This window comes from Amphiura filiformis, chromosome 12, assembly GCF_039555335.1.
Source record: "Amphiura filiformis chromosome 12, Afil_fr2py, whole genome shotgun sequence".
Taxonomy (NCBI): Eukaryota; Metazoa; Echinodermata; class Ophiuroidea; order Amphilepidida; family Amphiuridae; genus Amphiura; species Amphiura filiformis.
In genome coordinates this window covers 12131267-12154017 of record NC_092639.1, presented here as the reverse complement: position 1 = coordinate 12154017, position 22751 = coordinate 12131267, and the positions used below count along the sequence as shown (strand labels likewise).

The 22751-nt window shown below is 37.3% G+C and overlaps 1 protein-coding gene across 1 annotated transcript; it reads right to left on the bottom strand.

Annotated features, from left to right (window-relative positions):
- Nucleotides 1–13716: 13716 nt before the first annotated feature.
- Nucleotides 13717–21418, bottom strand: LOC140165799 (uncharacterized). The gene is made up of 3 exons (XM_072189121.1): nt 21370–21418; nt 18054–18135; nt 13717–15764 (listed from the first exon to the last, which is right to left on the bottom strand). The coding sequence occupies exons 2-3, from the start codon at nt 18062–18064 to the stop codon at nt 15377–15379; spliced, it is 399 nt and encodes a 132-aa protein (XP_072045222.1). The 5' UTR covers nt 18065–18135; nt 21370–21418; the 3' UTR covers nt 13717–15376.
- Between the last annotated feature and the right edge of the window lie 1333 nt (nt 21419–22751).

The following is a 22751-nucleotide window of genomic DNA, read 5'->3' as shown; positions in this document are numbered from 1 at the left end:
AGGTCCTCACAGATTTTGAGTTCAAGGTCAAACAGGGGACAGAAATGGTTGATTACTGAAAATCACTTTAAAATTCAATATTTTCTGCATATTACGTGCTGTGATCATCAGAATAATGCCAAAAGGGCTCTAGCATTATGTTCATATACGATTGTAATCAGATTTGGCTTAAACATGGAGGAGGGGTCTGTTTTGGGGTCAAAGGGGTAAAATTCTAAAGTTTGTCCAATTTAAATGAAAATTAGTATATGTGATCTTGATATGATTCAAAATATATTGGAGGTCATTTCAAGGTCACCAGAGGTCAACGAAAGGTCAAAAGGGGTCAAATTCTAATATTTGTCCAATTTAGATGAAAATTAGTATATGTGATCTTGATATGATTCAAAATATATTGGAGGTCATTTCAAGGTCACCAGATGTCATTTCAAGGTCACGGCTAGACTTCGCAGCCTTACTAAGGATGCAATATATCTAGTTCTTCTTCTTCTTCTTCTTTCTGTCAACATTTGATATAATTTGCTATAGCTCCTTCATTATTTGACCGATTATGACCAAACTTGCGCACAAGCTCAACTACCCCAGCCTTTACATATGACATGACCCATTTGGGGTCAAACGTCACGCATGAGTAATTTTGGCTAAAATGTGATTTTACCAAAAATGCTTCTTCTCCTACAGATTACATGGTAGAGTATCGAGATTTGGACATTTACCTTGGCTATAGCCGGGGCCTATGGTGTCCTCACAGATTTGGGGTCAAAGGTCATTAAGGGGGTATTTCCGGCACATAACCAAATACCTTCAAAATGCTTCTTTTCCTACAGATTTTATGGTACAGAGATGCGACTGACACATATGCATTGACATTAGTTGGTATCTATGGGGTCCTCACAGATTTTGAGTTCAAGGTCAAACAGGGGACAAAAATGGTTGATTACTGAAAATCACTTTAAAATTCAATATTTTCTGCATATTACGTGCTGTGATCATCAGAATAATGCCAAAAGGGCTCTAGCATTATGTTCATATACGATTGTAATCAGATTTGGCTTAAACATGGAGGAGGGGTCTGTTTTCGGGTCAAAAGGGGTAAAATTCTAAAGTTTGTCCAATTTAAATGAAAATTAGTATATGTGATCTTGATATGATTCAAAATATATTGGAGGTCATTTCAAGGTCACCAGAGGTCAACGAAAGGTCAAACGGGGTCAAATTCTAATATTTGTCCAATTTAGATGAAAATTAGTATATGTGATCTTGATATGATTCAAAATATATTGGAGGTCATTTCAAGGTCACCAGAGGTCAACTAAAGGTCAAAAGGGGTCAAATTACAAAGTTTATTCAATTTGAATGAAAATTAGTATATGTAAAAAATATGTGGATATGATGCAAAATGTGGTGAAGGTCATTTCAAGGTCATCAGATTCATTTCAAGGTCACGGCTAGACTTCGCAGCCTTACTAAGGATGCAATATATCTAGTGTACGATTGTAATCAGATTTGGCTTAAACATGGAGGAGGGTCTGTTTTGGGGTCAAAAGGGTAAAATTCTAAAGTTTGTCCAATTTAAATGAAAATTAGTATATGTGATCTTGATATGATTCAAAATATATTGGAGGTCATTTCAAGGTCACCAGAGGTCAACGAAAGGTCAAAAGGGGTCAAATTCTAATATTTGTCCAATTTAGATGAAAATTAGTATATGTGATCTTGATATGATTCAAAATATATTGGAGGTCATTTCAAGGTCACCAGAGGTCAACTAAAGGTCAAAGGGGTCAAATTACAAAGTTTATTCAATTTGAATGAAAATTAGTATATGTTATGTGGATATGATGCAAAATGTGGTGAAGGTCATTTCAAGGTCATCAGATGTCATTTCAAGGTCACGGCTAGACTTCGCAGCCTTACTAAGGATGCAATATATCTAGTTCTTCTTCTTCTTCTTCTTCTTCTTCTTCTTCTTTCTGTCAACATTTAACATAATTTGCTCTAGCTCCTTTATTATTTGACCGATTATGACCAAACTTGGGCGCAAGCTCCACTACCCCAGCCTTTACATTTGACATGACCCATTTGGGGTCAAACGTCATGCATGAGTAATTTTGGCTAAAAATGTGATTTTTACCAAAAATGCTTCTTCTCCTACAGATTACATGGTACAGTAATGAGATTTATACATTGACCTTGGCTATAGCCGGGGCCTATGGGGTCCTCACAGATTTGGGGTCAAAGGTCATTAAGGGGGTATCTCCGGCACATAACCAAATACCTTCAAAATGCTTCTTTTCCTACAGATTCTATGGTACAGAGATGCGACTGACACATATGCATTGACATTAGTTGGTGTCTATGGGGTCCTCACAGATTTTGAGTTCAAGGTCAAACAGGGACAAAAATGGTTGATTACTGAAAATCACTTTAAAATTCAATATTTTCTGCATATTACGTGCTGTGATCATCAGAATAATGCCAAAAGGGCTCTAGCATTATGTTCATATACGATTGTAATCAGATTTGGCTTAAACATGGAGGAGGGGTCTGTTTTGGGGTCAAAAGGGTAAAATTCTAAAGTTTGTCCAATTTAAATGAAAATTAGTATATGTGATCTTGATATGATTCAAAATATATTGGAGGTCATTTCAAGGTCACCAGAGGTCAACGAAAGGTCAAAAGGGTCAAATTCTAATATTTGTCCAATTTAGATGAAAATTAGTATATGTGATCTTGATATGATTCAAAATATATTGGAGGTCATTTCAAGGTCACCAGAGGTCAACTAAAGGTCAAAAGGGGTCAAATTACAAAGTTTATTCAATTTGAATGAAAATTAGTATTATGTTATGTGGATATGATGCAAAATGTGGTGAAGGTCATTTCAAGGTCATCAGATGTCATTTCAAGGTCACGGCTAGACTTCGCAGCCTTACTAAGGATGCAATATATCTAGTTAGTCTAGCCGAGCGGCGGCTAGACTCTTGAATCCCAGTAGTTTCTTTCTTCTTCTTCTTCTTCTTGCACAGCCGCCATCGGCGCTGTGCATTCTTTTTACCGCGTTCTTCTTCTTCTTCTTCTTCTTTCTTCTTTCTTCTTCTGTCAACATTATCATAATCGGCCATCGTAGCCACATGCTTTCAGGCATGTTGACCATACTTGGTCAGTAGAACCGTTTGGTGGTGCCACAGATGTCACATGATTAACTTCCGGTCAAATGTCATCCACTTCCGGTCAATGGCCAAAACTTGGATTTTCACTAAAAATGCTACTCCTCCCACATATTACATAGCACCGTGACGTCACTTACACACATGCATCACCCATAGCCAGTGTCTAAAAGTCCTTCACAGAATTGGGATCAAAGGTCATTAAGGGGTCACTTCCGGTAAAAGTCTGAAAAATTTGTTAAAATATTCAAAAAATCACTGTCTTTACAAATTACATAGCAGAGAGTCGCCATTAGCACACATGCATCGCTACTAGCTAGGGTCTTTAGGATGCCTACAGTTTTGGGGTCAAAGGTCATTAAGGGGTTACTTCCGGTCAAAAACCAAAATTATCAAAAATGTTGAAAAAAATTTTATCTCAAAATGTAAACAGACCAGAGTAATATAATCATCATACATGAATCAGTGTTACCTGATGTATGCATGGTATTTTTATTTTGGGGTCAAAGGTCATTAAGGGGTCACTTCCTGTTTTTAGCTAAATAACTTCAAGAATTTTTATCTCGACAACTAAACATAGTAGAATTTTTTAATTAAAATTGGAACAATGCATTTTGTCGGTGTACATAAAGTTTTTTTTTCATTGAAGTCAAAGGTCATTAAGGGGGTCAAAAGGTCAATCATAAATTAAAAAAAAATCAAAATCCATGTATAAGTTCCGAATACCCGCATATTTTACATTATTGATTTTTATTTAGGGTCAAAGGTTATGAGGCGTCACTTCCGGTGTTAAACAAAATACCTTCTAAAATACCTGGCGGTTGTGCATGCTCGCGGTCGCAGGCGACCGCAACCATATCTAGTTCTTCTTCTTTCTGTCAACATTTGATATAATTTGCTCTAGCTCCTTCATTATTTGACCGATTATGACCAAACTTGCGCACAAGCTCAACTACCCCAGCCTTTACATATGACATGACCCATTTGGGGTCAAACGTCACGCATGAGTAATTTTGGCTAAAAATGTGAATAATACCAAAAATGCTTCTTCTCCTACAGATTACATGGTAGAGTATCGAGATTTGGACATTTACCTTGGCTATAGCCGGGGCCTATGGGGTCCTCACAGATTTGGGGTCAAAGGTCATTAAGGGGGTATTTTCGGCACATAACCAAATACCTTCAAAATGCTTCTTTTCCTACAGATTCTATGGTACAGAGATGCGACTGACACATATGCATTGACATTAGTTGGTGTCTATGGGGTCCTCACAGATTTTGAGTTCAAGGTCAAACAGGGGACAAAAATGGTTGATTACTGAAAATCACTTTAAAATTCAATATTTTCTGCATATTACGTGCTGTGATCATCAGAATAATGCCAAAAGGGCTCTAGCATTATGTTCATGTACGATTGTAATCAGATTTGGCTTAAACATGGAGGAGGGGTCTGTTTTGGGGTCAAAAAGGGTAAAATTCTAAAGTTTGTCCAATTTAAATGAAAATTAGTATATGTGATCTTGATATGATTCAAAATATATTGGAGGTCATTTCAAGGTCACCAGAGGTCAACGAAAGGTCAAAAGGGGTCAAATTCTAATATTTGTCCAATTTAGATGAAAATTAGTATATGTGATCTTGATATGATTCAAAATATATTGGAATTCATTTCAAGGTCACCAGAGGTCAACTAAAGGTCAAAAGGGGTCAAATTACAAAGTTTATTCAATTTGAATGAAAATTAGTATATGTTATGTGGATATGATGCAAAATGTGGTGAAGGTCATTTCAAGGTCATCATATGTCATTTCAAGGTCACGGCTAGACTTCGCAGCCTTACTAAGGATGCAATATATCTAGTCTTCTTCTTCTTCTTCTTCTTCTTCTTCTTCTTCTTCTTCTTCTTCTTCTTCTTCTTCTTCTTCTTCTTCTTCTTTCTGTCAACATTTAACATAATTTGCTCTAGCTCCTTTATTATTTGACCGATTATGACCAAACTTGGGCGCAAGCTCCACTACCCCAGCCTTTACATTTGACATGACCCATTTGGGGTCAAACGTCATGCATGAGTAATTTTGGCTAAAGATGTGATTTTTACCAAAAATGCTTCTTCTCCTACAGATTACATGGTACAGTAATGAGATTTATACATTGACCTTGGCTATAGCCGGGGCCTATGGGGTCCTCACAGATTTGGGGTCAAAGGTCATTAAGGGGTATTTCCGGCACATAACCAAATACCTTCAAAATGCTTCTTTTCCTACAGATTCTATGGTACAGAGATGCGACTGACACATATGCATTGACATTAGTTGGTGTCTATGGGGTCCTCACAGATTTTAAGTTCAAGGTCAAACAGGGGACAAAAATGGTTGATTACTGAAAATCACTTTAAAATTCAATGTTTTCTGCATATTACGTGCTGTGATCATCAGAATAATGCCAAAAGGGCTCTAGCATTATGTTCATATACGATTGTAATCAGATTTGGCTTAAACATGGAGGAGGGTCTGTTTTGGGGTCAAAAGGGTAAAATTCTAAAGTTTGTCCAATTTAAATGAAAATTAGTATATGTGATCTTGATATGATTCAAAATATATTGGAGGTCATTTCAAGGTCACCAGAGGTCAACAAAAGGTCAAAAGGGGTCAAATTCTAATATTTGTCCAATTTAGATGAAAATTAGTATATGTGATCTTGATATGATTCAAAATATATTGGAGGTCATTTCAAGGTCACCAGAGGTCAACGAAAGGTCAAAAGGGGTCAAATTCTAATATTTGTCCAATTTAGATGAAAATTAGTATATGTGATCTTGATATGATTCAAAATATATTGGAGGTCATTTCAAGGTCACCAGAAGTCAACTAAAGGTCAAAAGGGGTCAAATTACAAAGTTTATTCTATTTGAATGAAAATTAGTATATGTTATGTGGATATGATGCAAAATGTGGTGAAGGTCATTTCAAGGTCATCAGATGTCATTTCAAGGTCACGGCTAGACTTCGCAGCCTTACTAAGGATGCAATATATCTAGTTCTTCTTCTTCTTTCTGTCAACATTTAACATAATTTGCTCTAGCTCCTTTATTATTTGACCGATTATGACCAAACTTGGGCACAAGCTTCACTACCCCAGCCTTTACATTTGACATGACCCATTTGGGGTCAAACGTCATGCATGAGTAATTTTGGCTAAAAATGTGATTTTTACCAAAAATGCTTCTTCTCCTACAGATTACATGGTACAGTAATGAGATTTATACATTGACCTTGGCTATAGCCGGGTCCTATGGGGTCCTCACAGATTTGGGGTCAAAGGTCATTAAGGTGGTATTTCCGGCACATAACCAAATACCTTCAAAATGCTTCTTTTCCTACAGATTCTATGGTACAGAGATGCGACTGACACATATGCATTGACATTAGTTGGTGTCTATGGGGTCCTCACAGATTTTGAGTTCAAGGTCATATAGGGGACAAAAATGGTTGATTACTGAAAATCACTTTAAAATTCAATATTTTCTGCATATTACGTGCTGTGATCATCCGAATAATGCCAAAAGGGCTCTAGCATTATGTTCATATACGATTGCAATCAGATTTGGCTTAAACATGGAGGAGGGGGTCTGTTTTGGGGTCAAAAGGGTAAAATTCTAAAGTTTGTCCGATTGAAATGAAAATTAGTATATGTGATCTTGATATGATTCAAAATATATTGGAGGTCATTTCAAGGTCACCAGAGGTCAACCAAAGGTCAAAAGGGGTCAAGTTCTAAAGTTTGTCCAATTTAAATGAAAATTAGTGTATGTGATCTTGATATGATTCAAAATATAATAAATGTCATTTCAAGGTCACCAGAGGTCAACCAAAGGTCAAAAGGGGTCAAATTGCAAAGTTTGTTCAATTTGAAGGGAAATTAGTATACGTTATGTGGATATGATGCAAAATATGTGGTGAAGGTCATTTCCAGGTCATCAGAGGTCATTTCAAGGTCACGGCTAGACTTCGCAGCCTTACTAAGGATGCAATATATCTAGTTCTTCTTCTTCTTCTTCTTCTTTCTGTCAACATTTAACATAATTTGCTCTAGCTCCTTTATTATTTGACCGATTATGACCAAACTTGGGCACAAGCTCCACTACCCCAGCCTTTACATTTGACATGGCACATTTGGGGTCAAACGTCATGCATGAGTAATTTTGGCTGAAAATGTGATTCTTTACCAAAAATGCTTCTTCTCCTACAGATTACATGGTACAGTAATGAGATTTATACATTGACCTTGGCTATAGCCGGGGCCTATGGGGTCCTCACAGATTTGGGGTCAAAGGTCATTAAGGGAGTATTTTCGGCACATAACCAAATACCTTCAAAATGCTTCTTTTCCTACAGATTCTATGGTACAGAGATGCGACTGACACATATGCATTGACATTAGTTGGTGTCTATGGGGTCCTCACAGATTTTGAGTTCAAGGTCAAACAGGGGACAAAAATGGTTGATTACTGAAAATCACTTTAAAATTCAATATTTTCTGCATATTACGTGCTGTGATCATCAGAATAATGCCAAAAGGGCTCTAGCATTATGTTCATATACGATTGTAATCAGATTTAGCTTAAACATGGAGGAGGGGTCTGTTTTGGGGTCAAAAGGGGTAAAATTCTAAAGTTTGTCCAATTTAAATGAAAATTAGTATATGTGATCTTGATATGATTCAAAATATATTGGAGGTCATTTCAAGGTCACCAGAGGTCAACGAAAGGTCAAAAGGTGTCAAATTCTAATATTTGTCCAATTTAGATGAAAATTAGTATATGTGATCTTGATATGATTCAAACTATATTGGAGGTCATTTCAAGGTCACCAGAAGTCAACTAAAGGTCAAAAGGGGTCAAATTACAAAGTTTATTCAATTTGAATGAAAATTAGTATATGTTATGTGGATATGATGCAAAATGTGGTGAAGGTCATTTCAAGGTCATCAGATGTCATTTCAAGGTCACGGCTAGACTTCGCAGCCTTACTAAGGATGCAATATATCTAGTTACACAGCCGTGACGTTAGTCACGGCTGTGTCTTTTTTCTTACAGGTTCTTTCTTCTTTCTTCTTTCTTCTTTCTTCTTTCTTCTGCCGACCACTACATTTGCTCTAGCACTTACATGCTTACACCGATTTTGACCTAACTTGGTCACAACCATCATTGAACATGCCCCTACAGGTCATATGAAACTCGTGGGGTCAAAGGTCACGCAGGGGTCATAGGGTCAAAAACGTTATTTCAACTCAAAATGCTTCTTCTCTCACAGATTACGTAGGACAGTGACACCACTTGCACACATGCATTGTTATTATCCAGTGTCTATGGGGTCCTCACAGATTTGGGGTCAAAGGTCATTAAGGGGTCACTTCCGGTATAAAACGAAAAACCATCAAAATTTTTTATTTGCTAAGAAAAACATAGGACAGTAACGGTATGTTCACACATAAATTGTAGTTACCCTGTGTATATGTGGTATTTTTTTATTTAGGGTCAAAGGTCATTAAGGGGCCACTTCCGGTATAAAACGAAATACCTTTAAAATGCTTCTTCTCCGACAAATAACGTAGGACAGTGACAGCACTTGCACACATGCATTGTTATTACCCAGTGTCTATGGGGTCCTCACAGATTTGGGGTCAAAGGTCATTAAGGGGTCACTTCCGGTATAAAACGAAAAACCTTCAAAAATTTTTATTTGCTAAGAAAAACATAGGACAGTAACGGTATGTTCACACATACATTGTAGTTACCCTGTTTATATGTGGTATTTTTTTTACGTAGGGTCAAAGGTCATTAAGGGGCCACTTCCGGTACAAAACGAAATACCTTTTAAATGCTTCTTCTCCCAGAAATTACGTAGGACAGTAACACCACTTGCATACATGCATTGTTATTACCCAGTGTCTATGGGGTCCTCACAGATTTGGGGTCAAAGGTCATTAAGGGGTCACTTCCGGTATAAAACGAAAAACCTTCAATTTTTTTATTTGCTAAGAAAAACATAGGACAGTAACGGTATGTTCACACATGAATTATGGGTACCCAATTCATATGTGGTATTTTTTTATTTGGGGTCAAATGTCATTAAGGGGTCACTTCCGGTCTGAGACGAAAAACCTTCAAAATGCCCCTTCTGCCACAAGTAACATAGCAAAGTGGTGCCACATGCACCCATGCATTGACATTAGCCAATGTCTTTGGCCGTTTTCATATATTTTGTGGTCAAAGGTCATTAGGGGTAACAACACGGCTGTGTTCGTGGGTTAGACCACAGCTTAGTCTAGTTACACAGCCGTGACGTTAGTCACGGCTGTGTCTTTTTTCTTACAGGTTCTTTCTTCTTTCTTTCTTTCTTCTTTCTTCTTTCTGCCGACCACTACATTTGCTCTAGCACTTACATGCTTACACCGATTTTGACCTAACTTGGTCACAAACATCATTGACCATGCCCCTACATGTCATATGAAACTCGTGGGGTCAAAGGTCACGTGGGGGTCATAGGGGTCAAAAACGTGATTTCAACTCAAAATGCTTCTTCTCTCACAGATTACGTAGGACAGTGACACCACTTGCACACATGCATTGTTATTATCCAGTGTCTATGGGGTCCTCACAGATTTGGGGTCAAAGGTCATTAAGGGGTCACTTCCGGTATAAAACGAAAAAAATTTCAAATTTTTTTATTTGCTAAGAAAAACATAGGACAGTAACGGTATGTTCACACATAAATTGTAGTTACCCTGTGTATATGTGGTATTTTTTTATTTAGTGTCAGAGGTCATTAAGGGGCCACTTCCGGTATAAAACGAAATAGCTTTAAAATGCTTCTTCTCCCACAAATTACGTAGGACAGTGACATCATTTGCACACATGAATTGTTATTACCCAGTGTCTATGGGGTCCTCACAGAATTGGGGTCAAAGGTCATTAAGGGGTCACTTCCGGTATAAATTGAAAAACCTTCAAAAATTTTTATTTGCTAAGAAAAACATAGGACAGTAACGATATGTTCACACATGAATTGTGGTTACCCAATTCATATGTGGTATTTTTTTTATTTGGGGTCAAAGGTCATTAAAGGGTCACTTCCGGTCTGAGACGAAAAACCTTCAAAATGCCCTTCAGCCACAAATAACATAGCAAAGTTGTGCCACGTGCACCCATGCATTGACATTAGCCAATGTCTATGGGTGTTTTCATATATTTTGGGGTCAAAGGTCATTAAGGGCCACAACACGGCTGTGTTCGTGGTCTTAGACCACAGCTAAGTCTAGTTCTTTCTTTCTTCTTTCTGTCGACCACTTCATTTGCTCTAGCACTTACATGCTTACACCGATTTTGACCTAACTTGGTCATAACCATCATTGACCATGCCCCTACATGTCATATGAAACTCGTGGGGTCAAAGGTCACGCAGGGGTCATAGGGGTCAAAAACGTGATTTCAACTCAAAATGCTTCTTCTCTCACAGATTACATAGGACGGTGACACCACTTGCACACATGAATTGTTATTATCCCGTGTCTATGGGGTCCTCACAGATTTGGGGTCAAAGGTCATTAAAGGGTCACTTCCGGTATAAAACGAAAAACCTTCAAAAATTTTTATTTGCTAAGAAAAACATAGGACAGTAACGGTATGTTCACACATAAATTGTAATTACCCTGTGTATATGTGGTATTTTTTTATTTAGGGTCAAAGGTCATTAAGGAGCCACTTCCGGTACAAAACGAAATACCTTTAAAATGCTTCTTCTCCCACAAATTACGTCGGACAGTAACACCACTTGCATACATGCATTGTTATTATCCAGTGTCTATGGGGTCCTCACAGATTTGGGGTCAAAGGTCATTAAGGGTCACTTCCGGTATAAAACGAAAAACCTTCAAAAATTTTATTTGCTAAGAAAAACATAGGACAGTAACGGTATGTTCACACATAAATTGTAATTACCCTGTGTATATGTGGTATTTTTTATTTAGGGTCAAAGGTCATTAAGGGGCCCCTGCCTGTATAAAACGAAATACTTTTTAAATGCTTCTTCTCCCACAAATTACGTCGGACAGTAACACCACTTGCATACATGCATTGTTATTATCCAGTGTCTATGGGGTCCTCACAGATTTGGGGTCAAAGGTCATTAAGGGGTCACTTCCGGTATAAAACGAAAAACCGTCAAAAATTTTATTTGCTAAGAAAAACATAGGACAGTAACGGTATGTTCACACATGAATTGTGGGTACCCAATTCATATGTGGTATTTTTTTATTTGGGGTCAAATGTCATTTAGGGGTCACTTCCGGTCTGAGACGAAAAACCTTCAAAATGCCCCTTCTGTCACGAGTAACATAGCAAAGTGGTGCCACATGCACCCATGCATTGACATTAGCCAATGTCTATGGCCGTTTTCATATATTTTGGGGTCAAAGGTCATTAAGGGTAACAACACGGCTGTGTTCGTGGGTTAGACCACAGCTTAGTCTAGTTCTTCTTCTTTCTGTCAACATTTAACATAATTTGCTCTAGCTCCTTTATTATTTGACCGATTATGACCAAACTTGGGCACAAGCTCCACTACCCCAGCCTTTACATTTGTCATGACCCATTTGGGGTCAAACGTCATGCATGAGTAATTTTGGGTAAAAATGTGATTTTTACCAAAAATGCTTCTTCTCCTACAGATTACATGGTACAGTAATGAGATTTATACATTGACCTTGGCTATAGCCGGGGCCTATGGGGTCCTCACAGATTTGGGGTCAAAGGTCATTAAGGTGGTATTTCCAGCACATAACCAAATACCTTCAAAATGCTTCTTTTCCTACAGATTAAATGGTACGGAGATGCGACTGACACATATTCATTGACATTAGCTGGTGTCTATGGGGTCCTCACAGATTTTGAGTTCAAGGTCATACAGGGGGCAAAAATGGTTGATTACTGAAAATCACTTTAAAATTCAATATTTTCAGCATATTACGTGCTGTGATCATCAGAATAATGCCAAAAGGGCTCTAGCATTATGTTCATGTACGATTGTAATCAGATTTGGCTTAAACATGGAGGAGGGGTCTGTTTTTGGGTCAAAAGGGGTAAAATTCTAAAGTTTGTCCAATTTAAATGAAAATTAGTATATGTGATCTTGATATGATTCAAAATATATTGGAGGTCATTTCAAGGTCACCAGAGGTCAACGAAAGGTCAAAAGGGGTCAAATTGCAAAGTTTGTTCAATTTGAATGAAAAATAGTATATGCTATGTGGATATGATGCAAAACGTGGTGAAGGTCATTTCAAAGTCATCAGAGGTCATTTCAAGGTCACGGCTAGACTTCGCAGCCTTACAGGGATGCAATATATCTAGTTTTTAATTGTATCCGAACATTTTCCGTCGCATTCGGATTTTTCACTAGTTAACGTCTATTAATAGTGGATATTGTCTATCAACGTAAAAAGAATAACAGTTCACTCGTTTATGGATTGCCCACAGTGATCACTCAATTAGAGTAAAATTTCACTCTTTTGAGAGTGAGTTGCACCGTCCATATTGACTCTTTATAGATTGACCTTCACTCTTTCCCCATGCACTTAATTTAAACATTTCACTCCATTGGAGTGATCATTGTAGGTAATTTGAAATGCTCTCATTTTCACTCGTTAACATTAGGGAACAAACCCATAAGTTCGATGACGCCATAAAGGAAGATTGGGGAGTAGGTTTTGCCCGAAAATATTGCACTTTTCTCGTTTTAGATGAATTGTTTCGTACATATACATAACTATAGTTTCTGCATTCAAGCGATAATAAGTGATTTTCACAAAAAAGTCCTATTTAAATGTAAGTTTAATTTCGAGCCAAACAAATGAGGTAAAACAAAGCAAATTGGTATTTCCAGCGCCTACAATGCAGGCTGGGAAATAAGAGGGACAGGGGCCATTTGGTTCCCTGTAAAACCCCGTGAACCAGGTGCTATTTTTTTTTTACAAAGTAGCCCCTGGTCCGGTGCTTCTTATTTCCCAGCCTGATTGAGTGAGGTATCAACATGTACACAACAAATTTTCCCATCCATTGAATAGCCCCTGGTTCATTGAAAATAGCCCCTGGTTCCCTGTAAAACCCCGTGATCCAGGGGCTATTTTTTTCACAAAGTAGCCTCTGGTCCTGTCGTCCGGCGATTCCCAGCCTGCTACAATGCATGTATTAGCTCGCCGATCGTATTCAGCGGAGCTTACGTAGCTGGGACGAATAAATATTAAAGACCAATATGCACACAGTTTATACGTCACTGATTCAATGATACATGATGTACACATGAGCTCACATGCACGAGACGTGTTAGCCATCATTCGATCGCTGAACACGGAATAAAATCGGAGAACTCCGGATTTAATATCAAAACTTAAATTTTTACTTTAAAAAATGAGTTTAAAGCCCTTTAGTCTTTCACGTGGTATTTTAGAACACCATTGGGCATTTACAATCATGCCGATTCAAAAGTAGAAATTCGAGAAAAATAAAGGGCGTCGCTTTGGAGCAAATCACTTATTATGGCTTTTAAGCAACGAGAGGAGGACCGAAATCCATTTACAGGATGAAAGCCACAGAGATTTAAAACTTTGGTTAAGGTCAGTAAACTGGTATACTTATTTTTTTTCAATTTATACACCCGTTTATTTTTTTTTCTTCAAATTTTTTTATTATCCAAAGATATTAATCCGAGAGGCTGTACTAACCATCTCCCAGAAACGTAATCAGTTTATGTGATCCCGATTTTTACAAGGAATCAGCAACTTTTGTGTGTGGCGTCACTTTAAGGAGAGATATAAGAGAGTTTGCGATTTGCAAACGTACGTATCATACGCCCGTGCAATTCAAAATCACTCTCATGTGACGGGATTTTGAATAGATGCACGGCGTATGATACGTACGTTTGGAAATCACAAGCTCTCTAATAGCACAACCTCCCGACTTAAGTTACTTCAACCGTAGAGTAAGAGATACCACGATCTAGGTTTGGGCCAAATATTCTACTTTTACAGTTAACTGACAAATGTAATCTGTCGACGGTAAATTTCACATGGCTCTTTGTTACGAGTATCTTATTCAAACACACAAAGTGGAAAATTTACTACCTTTAAAATAAATTCAGAGTTCATACATTGTTTTCTGCACAAATATATTGTAATAATATTTATTTAAGGTCGCATTTGTTATGTAGTTGTGATGCTTTTACAAATCTGAGTAGTTTTGTCAGGCTCAACCATGTCGCCAGTTCTTCAATTGCAAAAACTTGGTTTATGGTTGTACATAACATCATGATATACTGCGCCAACAAAGTATCCTTACACTTGGAAAAATAATTACAAATTCAAAACTGGACAATCCTGCACATTATGACACCCCATTGAATCCAATGTGACCTCAGGAAGCAAAGTTACAAACATTTGATTAGACGAAGGTCCATTTTTAAAAGTGACAAACTGGTTTATTCTAAACTCTACGGACTAGACATCTGGTTTGAGAGTGTCGAATGGCAAATTTGTGCGTGGCTTTAATTCAAAACAAAAGGAACAAAAGAAAACTGAAACAAAAGAGCTGACAAATAAAATGAAAGTTATGAAAAGTACAGAGAAGTAAAATCTGGAATAAACCTGCTTTAAATAAAGATTCATTGACGAAACTGTTTTGTCTCTTTGTTGCGCTTGTTGGAATCTTTTTGCGCCTTGTATAGGCCAGTTTGTCACTTTTAAAACTGGATCTTCGTCTATTCAATTGCTTGTAACTTGTAAATTTACCTCAATATGGTTCAGTTGTGAAATTGTGATTATTTTTCCAAGTGTAAGGATACTTTTTTGGCGCAGTATATATTAGAATCATTATGGAATGAACACAATATTTTAAATACTTATTTCTTTCATGCTGTTGCGTTTAAAAATGTTACACTAAATTGAGGTGCATGTCTATTACAAGCTGTTCATACGTTATCTTTATTTTATGCGGTCGTATGAATGCATTATGTGCCTAAATTATTTTGTGCTGTTGAGAAAAAAGCGAGTACATTGGTAAAAAGTGATGTAGTCCTCTGATAGCTAGTGTAGACATGTAATCATGTATGTGTTAGTTTCCTGCGTACACAGTATTTTCCATCCATCCTTCTTGATCATATTTCATCATCATGATTATCATGGCTTACGTAAACCACATTTTCACTCCATCCTTCGTCTTCCCCAGTTTGATTTTCGCGGGCTAAATTTGATTGGCTAATGGCACTTCCATCTGTATTCTGATTGGTAAATTCCTCATCATCATGTGTAACATACGCGACGTTGTCAGCCCAACCTTCCTCCTCTTCTTCATGTCTTTGGTTATCTTCTGGGCGATCATAAGATGAGGTTTGCGTTGAGTCACGATTACCTCTGACGTCAGCATAGGCATAGGCATAGTCTGTGTTCTCATTGTGACTGTCACCATATTCATTTTGAAATGTCGCGTTAGGATGCGTTGTTGCATATTCATGATCAAGTTGAGGCGATGTGTTGCTTTTTCGACTGAGAAAATGGAAAAGAAGACAAAATGTAATGAGATAACTTTCGAAGTCTTGGTCCTCATAATTAGAGAAGTTGCAGTTTTCTCGATATAAAATTCTTTTTTTTAGGATTCCTTTTTCTTTTCTATTGTGTTGTTGTCTCATTGCCCATTCGAAGTTAATTTAAGTTAATAACTGTCACTGACCATAAAGCATACCGTAGTATTCCATCAACAAGCACATATTTTTATGCGAGGCTTTCGGGCATGCCTTTAAATAAGGGTGTGGTGGCTTTATTTTAACAAAAGGGACAAAATTAAGATTATAGATACCCTCCACAAAAACATTACAATAGATTGGTCTTACAATAATACATGTTTGTACAGCCGCCTGTATCAGTAATATAGTTGTTCAAATTCCAAATAATGTTTTGTGTTTGCCTTTCGTCAAAAATATCTTCATTTAGAGGCGCTTATGCTTGTAGATGGAATTCTATAAGGTATTATAAGATGGATCCTTCATGAGCCTGAAGGACAATATAATAGTCTGACGTCATACGGGCGTTTTCCCGTTGAGACGGACAAATTTTCCGCAACACTTCCGTTGCAGATAACGTCGAGGATGAGAACAATGCCCGATCAAAGCTATAATCGAAAGATTGCAGCTGAGGACCGACATGAAGCTCTCATCGGAGAACCGAAAACGCGGCGTCTGTTGCAGCGCAAAAACGCCTGGAAAAAACGTCAGGTTATTATACTGGCCATGAGACTCGTTCGTGATACTGCCCTAACAATTCAGCAAAGATCTTTTAATACAAAAGCTTCTCCATTTATAGGCCCAGTGTGCTAGTGCCACGGGGGGGGTGTTGAAAAGTTGGGCAAAACAACAAAACTTGTTGAAGTTGCGTAAAGGTGCACAAACATTTTACGAAGTTGGGAGAAGCTACTCAATGTCGCGCAAAGTTGCATAAAGTTGTACAATACTCCCAAAACATTCCAAAGGTTGCACGACAATTTTGTGCAAATTTGTACAATTTTGCGTTACTTTTGCCATTTTTAGCCAACTTTTCCCCGTGACATGGAGCTCATAATTATGGGCACACGGTTGGTATAGAGAAATTTTAATTCCAAACCGGTGGTTCCCGGTACAAATTCTGAATGCATAATGGTGCAAGTGTTATTGTCCATCATGTTGTTGTGGTTTCTTATAGTGACGAATCATTGATTACTAGAAACCAACCATTAATTTTGATTGCTAGAAACCAACCCTTAATCGTATTTTACCCAGTGCGTAGCCATTTTAACTATACTAGGCGCCATACGTAATGCATTGCTTGCGTAGGCAAGCAGTTTGATACAGAGACGGTTTATAGTGATCTGTGATTCGTCCGTTTGAACAAACCACGATGGCATATACATTTATGTATAGCTTTAAAATAGTCTTTAATAGTTAAAGATTTTGTATGCTATTAACTTTTATCGTATCCCAGCAAACACAATACGTTTTCGACATCATTCGCAAAAGGTTATAAAAGGTTGTCAGAAAACGTTTAAATGTCGGGTTATATAAAGGGTACATTAATGGTATAAAACGTTTTCATAACATTAAATAACATTTGTTGGTAATTTACTGCACAGCAAACACAAATGTTTTACAGAAAACATTTAAATGTCGGGTTATATAAAGGGTATAAAAACGTTTTAATAACATTCCAAGATCATTTGTGATAACTTGGTACAAATCATTCTAAACAGAATGTTATTTTGGGGTTGAAAAAATATTTTGCAAAAAATGTTTTCCCAAAATATTTACAATAACGTTTTCAAAATGTTTTCACGACCTTTATATAACCCGACATTTAAATGTTATTAAAACGTTTTGTAAAAAACATTTTAAGAACATTTCTGTGTTTACTGAGTGCAAATATTTTAACATAATGTTATTTAAGTGTTGACAAAATATTTGGCCAAAAATGTTTGCAAAAATAGTTTACAAACACATTTCGAAAACATTTAAAAAATATTGTTGTAGTGTGTTTTCATACAAAACGTTTTAAAACGATTTCATGACCTTTATATAACCCGACATTTTAATGTTATTAAAACGTTTTACCTAAACCAAAACCCAAAATATAACTTATTTAAAACGTTTTAAAAACGTTTTTGTGTTTGCTGGGATAGAAGACAAAATACTTGTAAAAACTTTGTGATCACATAAAATTGTTGACAATCAACTATAAAGCGATGTATGCGTATATAAGTGTTTATCTTTGTCATGTTGTATTTTTAATTAAAAGTCATGACATACTTACCGATATATCATAAAATATATCACAACAGCTAATAATGCAATGAACACTGCCAGAATGCCTAGTGTGGTTCCTACGATCAAACCTATGTGTTAAATGAAGCCATAGTAATTGCAATTAAAAAAAACATGAACCTTTAAATTCATTCAAATGTATTATCGCATTTTCAATCACCTGCATGGTTACCGGAACATATAATTTACATGAAAATTCATTTGACTGTATAAAACCCGTTTGAATAGTGTTCAGATCGGCCCAAAAAGAGTGTTTTCCCCATGCAGAACTGGAATTCCAAACTTACACTCTTAAAATTATTTTACTCAACTTGTGTAAAAAGGTCACAACTCAACAAATTGAGTAAACATTAAAAAAAGTTAGAGACTAAGGATATCTCCCATTCACACATGTATGGTGAATTGACTACGTAATAATCACACACTCAAGGGTAGGCCAATTGCACGTATCCACTCCTTTCGAAAGCCGTATCTTGCTAAACAAATGTATTTAGGCCAAAATATCACAATATTGATTTGAATATGTTATCTTCAGAATACATGCAAAAAAAATTTAAAAATTAAAAAAAAACTGACACAGGTACCTGATGTAATTTCAACCAAGCATTTCACTGTTTCGTAGTGAATGTGGATGTGGTTGACGGCGTGCTGCCATTCATACTTCAGTTTATTCATAAAAACTTTGTGACGATAATTCAAACTCACTCGATAGTATCGACCATAAGGCATATTCTAGCCAAATTTGGACACCATCCGGCCATTTTCCCAATAGGTACCTCGAATATTCATAAATATTGGTCATAACGCCCATATTTGGCATTTGGCAAATAGAAATTTCTACACACGGAAAACAGCTTGCTCCTCTTTTGTTGTTCACTGAGGTATGTCGTGTGTGGCCTTCAGCACGTAAAATTGGGAAAGCTATTTAGCATAACAAAGGGTTAGTTCCCATTACACTGTAGAGCAAGTTAAGTGGTTATTTGCATAGTAAATACACTACTAAATCACGGCGAGATGTAAATTGGATGATGATGTCATAGCTCATTAAAGTTTGTCACTCGGTGTATTGCAACTTGTTGTAATGAAAATTACTCAAATTGAGGAAATAATACCCAACATTGAGCTCATAATATTGATAAATAGTACTCAACATTGAGGGTATCATTTATTAATGAGCTCAATGTTGGGTTTTATTTACTCGATTTGAGTAATTTTCTACTCAATTTGTTGAGTTGTGACCTTTTTACTCAAGTTGAGTAAAATATTTCTAAGAGTGTATGCTCTACACACACAATGTATGAAATTCCAATCACCTCAGTTTAGGAGGAAATGAAGGTTACAAATTCGAGGTATTCTCAAAAACAAAAACCACATCAAATTCATGTTTACTCCAAAATGAAAAATAGAGTAATATAATTATCTTACTATAATTTGCCTAATGTTGTGTGCATGCGTGTGGGGTGTGCGTGTATGTGTGTGGGTAAAAGGCTCCGCCAGTTTTGATCCGAGCCTCGCCAAATTCGCACAGGGGATGGAGAAAAATACGGGGAGTGTCGAAGGTCAAACGTCAAATTTTAAACTTGGTCCGATTGGGCTGTAATTCATACAGGAGATCAATGAAAATACGGGGAGTGTCCTAAGCTACCTTCGGTCGAAATCGGAGGTCGAAGGTCAAAGGTCAAATTTTAAACTTGGTCCGTTTGGGCTGTAATTCATACGGGAGATCAAGGAAATATGGGGAGTGTCCTAAGCTACTTTCGGTCGAAATCGGCGGTCGAAGGTCAAAGGTCAAATTTTAAACTTGGTCCGATTGGGCTGTAATTCATACGGGAGATCAAGCAAAATATGGTGAGTGTCCTAAGCTACCTTCGGTCGAAATCGGAGGTCGAAGGTCAAAGGTCAAATTTTAAACTTGGTCCGATTGGGCTGTAATTTATACGGGAGATTAAGGAAAATATGGGGAGTGTCTTTAGCTACTTTTGGTCGAAATCGGCGGTCGAAGGTCAAAGGTCAAATTTTAAACTTGGTCCGATTGGGCTGTAATTCATACGGGAGATCAAGCAAAATATGGGGGGAGTGTCCTAAGCTACCTACGGTCGAAATCGAAGGTCAAAGGTCAAATTTTAAACTTGGTCCGATTGGTCTGTAACTCGGTGGGTGGGATCCTTGATGCGAGGGTAACGCGGAGGTCACATTTGGTCGAGATCGGTAAAGAATTGGGCTCAAAATCGGTGAAAATGTGGATCTTTGTTAAAAATCCAAAATCCATTGTGCCACCCTGTGTGCACTGTCTGTTCATCTATAAATAGCTCTGATGCATTCTGTACATGTATGCACTTGCTCTATACAGTGTTTACATTAACCCTTAAGTAAGAAAGGGAGTAGGCCCCTAGTCAGTAAAATAAATACATGCATACATTTATTAAATTAATTAATGTCATCCAAGGTCAAAGGTCATCCGGGGTCAAAGGTCATATGGGGTCAACGGGGTGAAACAGTATCCTATCAGCTGAATTGCGCTTAAACTTGGTACAATAAATCAGAGGAATCGGGCTCAATAAAAGTCCCTATGATTAGGCCTATACCAATCATAGGCGCTGGTGATTGCATTATATTAATCCTTTATATGAAGAAAGAAACATGGTCAGTTAAATAAATAAATTAATTAATGTCATCCAAGGTCAAAGTTCATCAAACAGAGGTTAAAGGTCATGGGTTCATGCTATGTTGCTGTTATGCATACGGGCATATTGAGCTTAATAATCATTTACGCATACGGGTATAGCTCTAGTATCAACTAATCGGACTATAAACTTTCTAAGTAAAGCACTTATTATTTTTTCAGAGAAACGCTATGAAGGAAATTCACTTATTTTTCGGACCAACGACCTTGGTTATACTTTTAAAATAATTTTCCCTGAGAAGAAAAGGCTGTCCGAATAACAAACCTTTTGAAATCTGATAAATAACTTTTCGGAGTACATGAGTAAGGGCCGACATTCTCAGAAAATGAAAAATATTTCTGACAAATCACTACGAAACAAAAATCTTTGGGGTTTAGGAACTTTACTAGAAAAGTGTGATCGGACAAACGATTCTTCAGAATAAAAACCGGTCGGATCAAAAAGGACTTCGGAATATCGCCCTGCTGACCGCCTGTTTGAACGCAATCATTTATATTTTCAATGACGTCATTGTACGTGTCATAAACATTGTTCTAAAAATGTTTCACTTTGCCTTTCTCAACACAAATGTTTAAAAAAACGTGGTGTGTTTATATAAAATTAGGACATGGAATCTCTTACCTGTGTCGTTACTACTGGTTTGTGCCAATGAATCACCAATTTGTGTAATGTTGTAGGCCTATTGTGAAGTGTGTGTGACTTTCTGAAAGTCTGTAGAAGAAGAAAGTATATAATACATTATCTATAACGCCATTCTTCCTTTCTATTTTTAACATTTCATAAGTAATAACAATCTCTCAAAAATGCATTGAAATCCTTGTTGAACTTTACAGGCCTTGATTGTTCCAGATTATAGCTTTTTGCTTCTCCAATGTAAAGCACCACGGAATTACAATAAGCATAATAAGGAAGTATACTGTAAATATCTTGCATTTTATCCATGCAAAGTGTGCATTGCACGGGGGGGGGCACTCCCACTTTATTTGGAGATGATGCGTATGTAGGGCTGTTAATTAAGATCCCATATGTATTTTTTGTTGGACACTGTCCATGGCATCCTCTGTCACCCAAAGACCCCTTATTTTTCCATTTGATCTGCCACCCAAATTTCTCTCATTTTTCAATTTAAGCAGCAACTTTCATTTAGGCATATTACTGATTTTGTCACTTATTTTGAAATATCAAAGCAATTTGAAGCCATTTAGAACTATCAGTGTTCAATGTTTCTGTGGGACTGTTTTGGCCCTCGTCAAATTACCCCATTAAAAAAGCCATGATCCCAAATTCCCAGGCCCCCCCCCAACACACACACATACAATTCAGGTCCAAACGATCCATCTCACAGCCAAAGACCCCATATTTTACATTTTGCTCTCACTGAATGCTAAAAATCATGCTTTCATCCAATGACCCCATATTTTTTTGTCTCTCACCAAATGCTCCTTGCTGTAAAGTGTCAGCCCTACACCGACCATTTCATATTGAAGTGAGCCCTCCAGAGCATTGCACGAAATATTGCAAGCGTTGCACACCAAAATAAAATAAATAAATACATTTCGGAATTTATATAGCGCATTTTCCAGAGGATTCAAAGTGCTGTAATTTCGCTGAGTGGTGAATCAATTCATCACAATCAGATCGCATCAACTAGGCTGGTTGCAGCCGAACCTGAAGCAAACCAATCCACACTTGATTGTAACATTCACCCATTTTCTGCAGCTCCCCAAATTCCATTGGGTGCACGAAGTTTTTGATAACCAAACAACTAATCACCGATTTTGAAAGGAGAGGAGAAAAAAGCGAGCATGGACAGGGATACACCAATTGCACATATAGGCCTTGGGCACGGCCGGGGCTTGAACCTGTGACCTCAGTGGTTCAAGGTGAGGGAACTACCGCTGCGCCAAAGGAGGCATCTTGGGGCATGGCAGTTTTTTGAAAAGAAAAAAACTTCGCCCACTAGTGAGAAACCAAAACTCGCCGCCTTAACATGTAGCCCACGC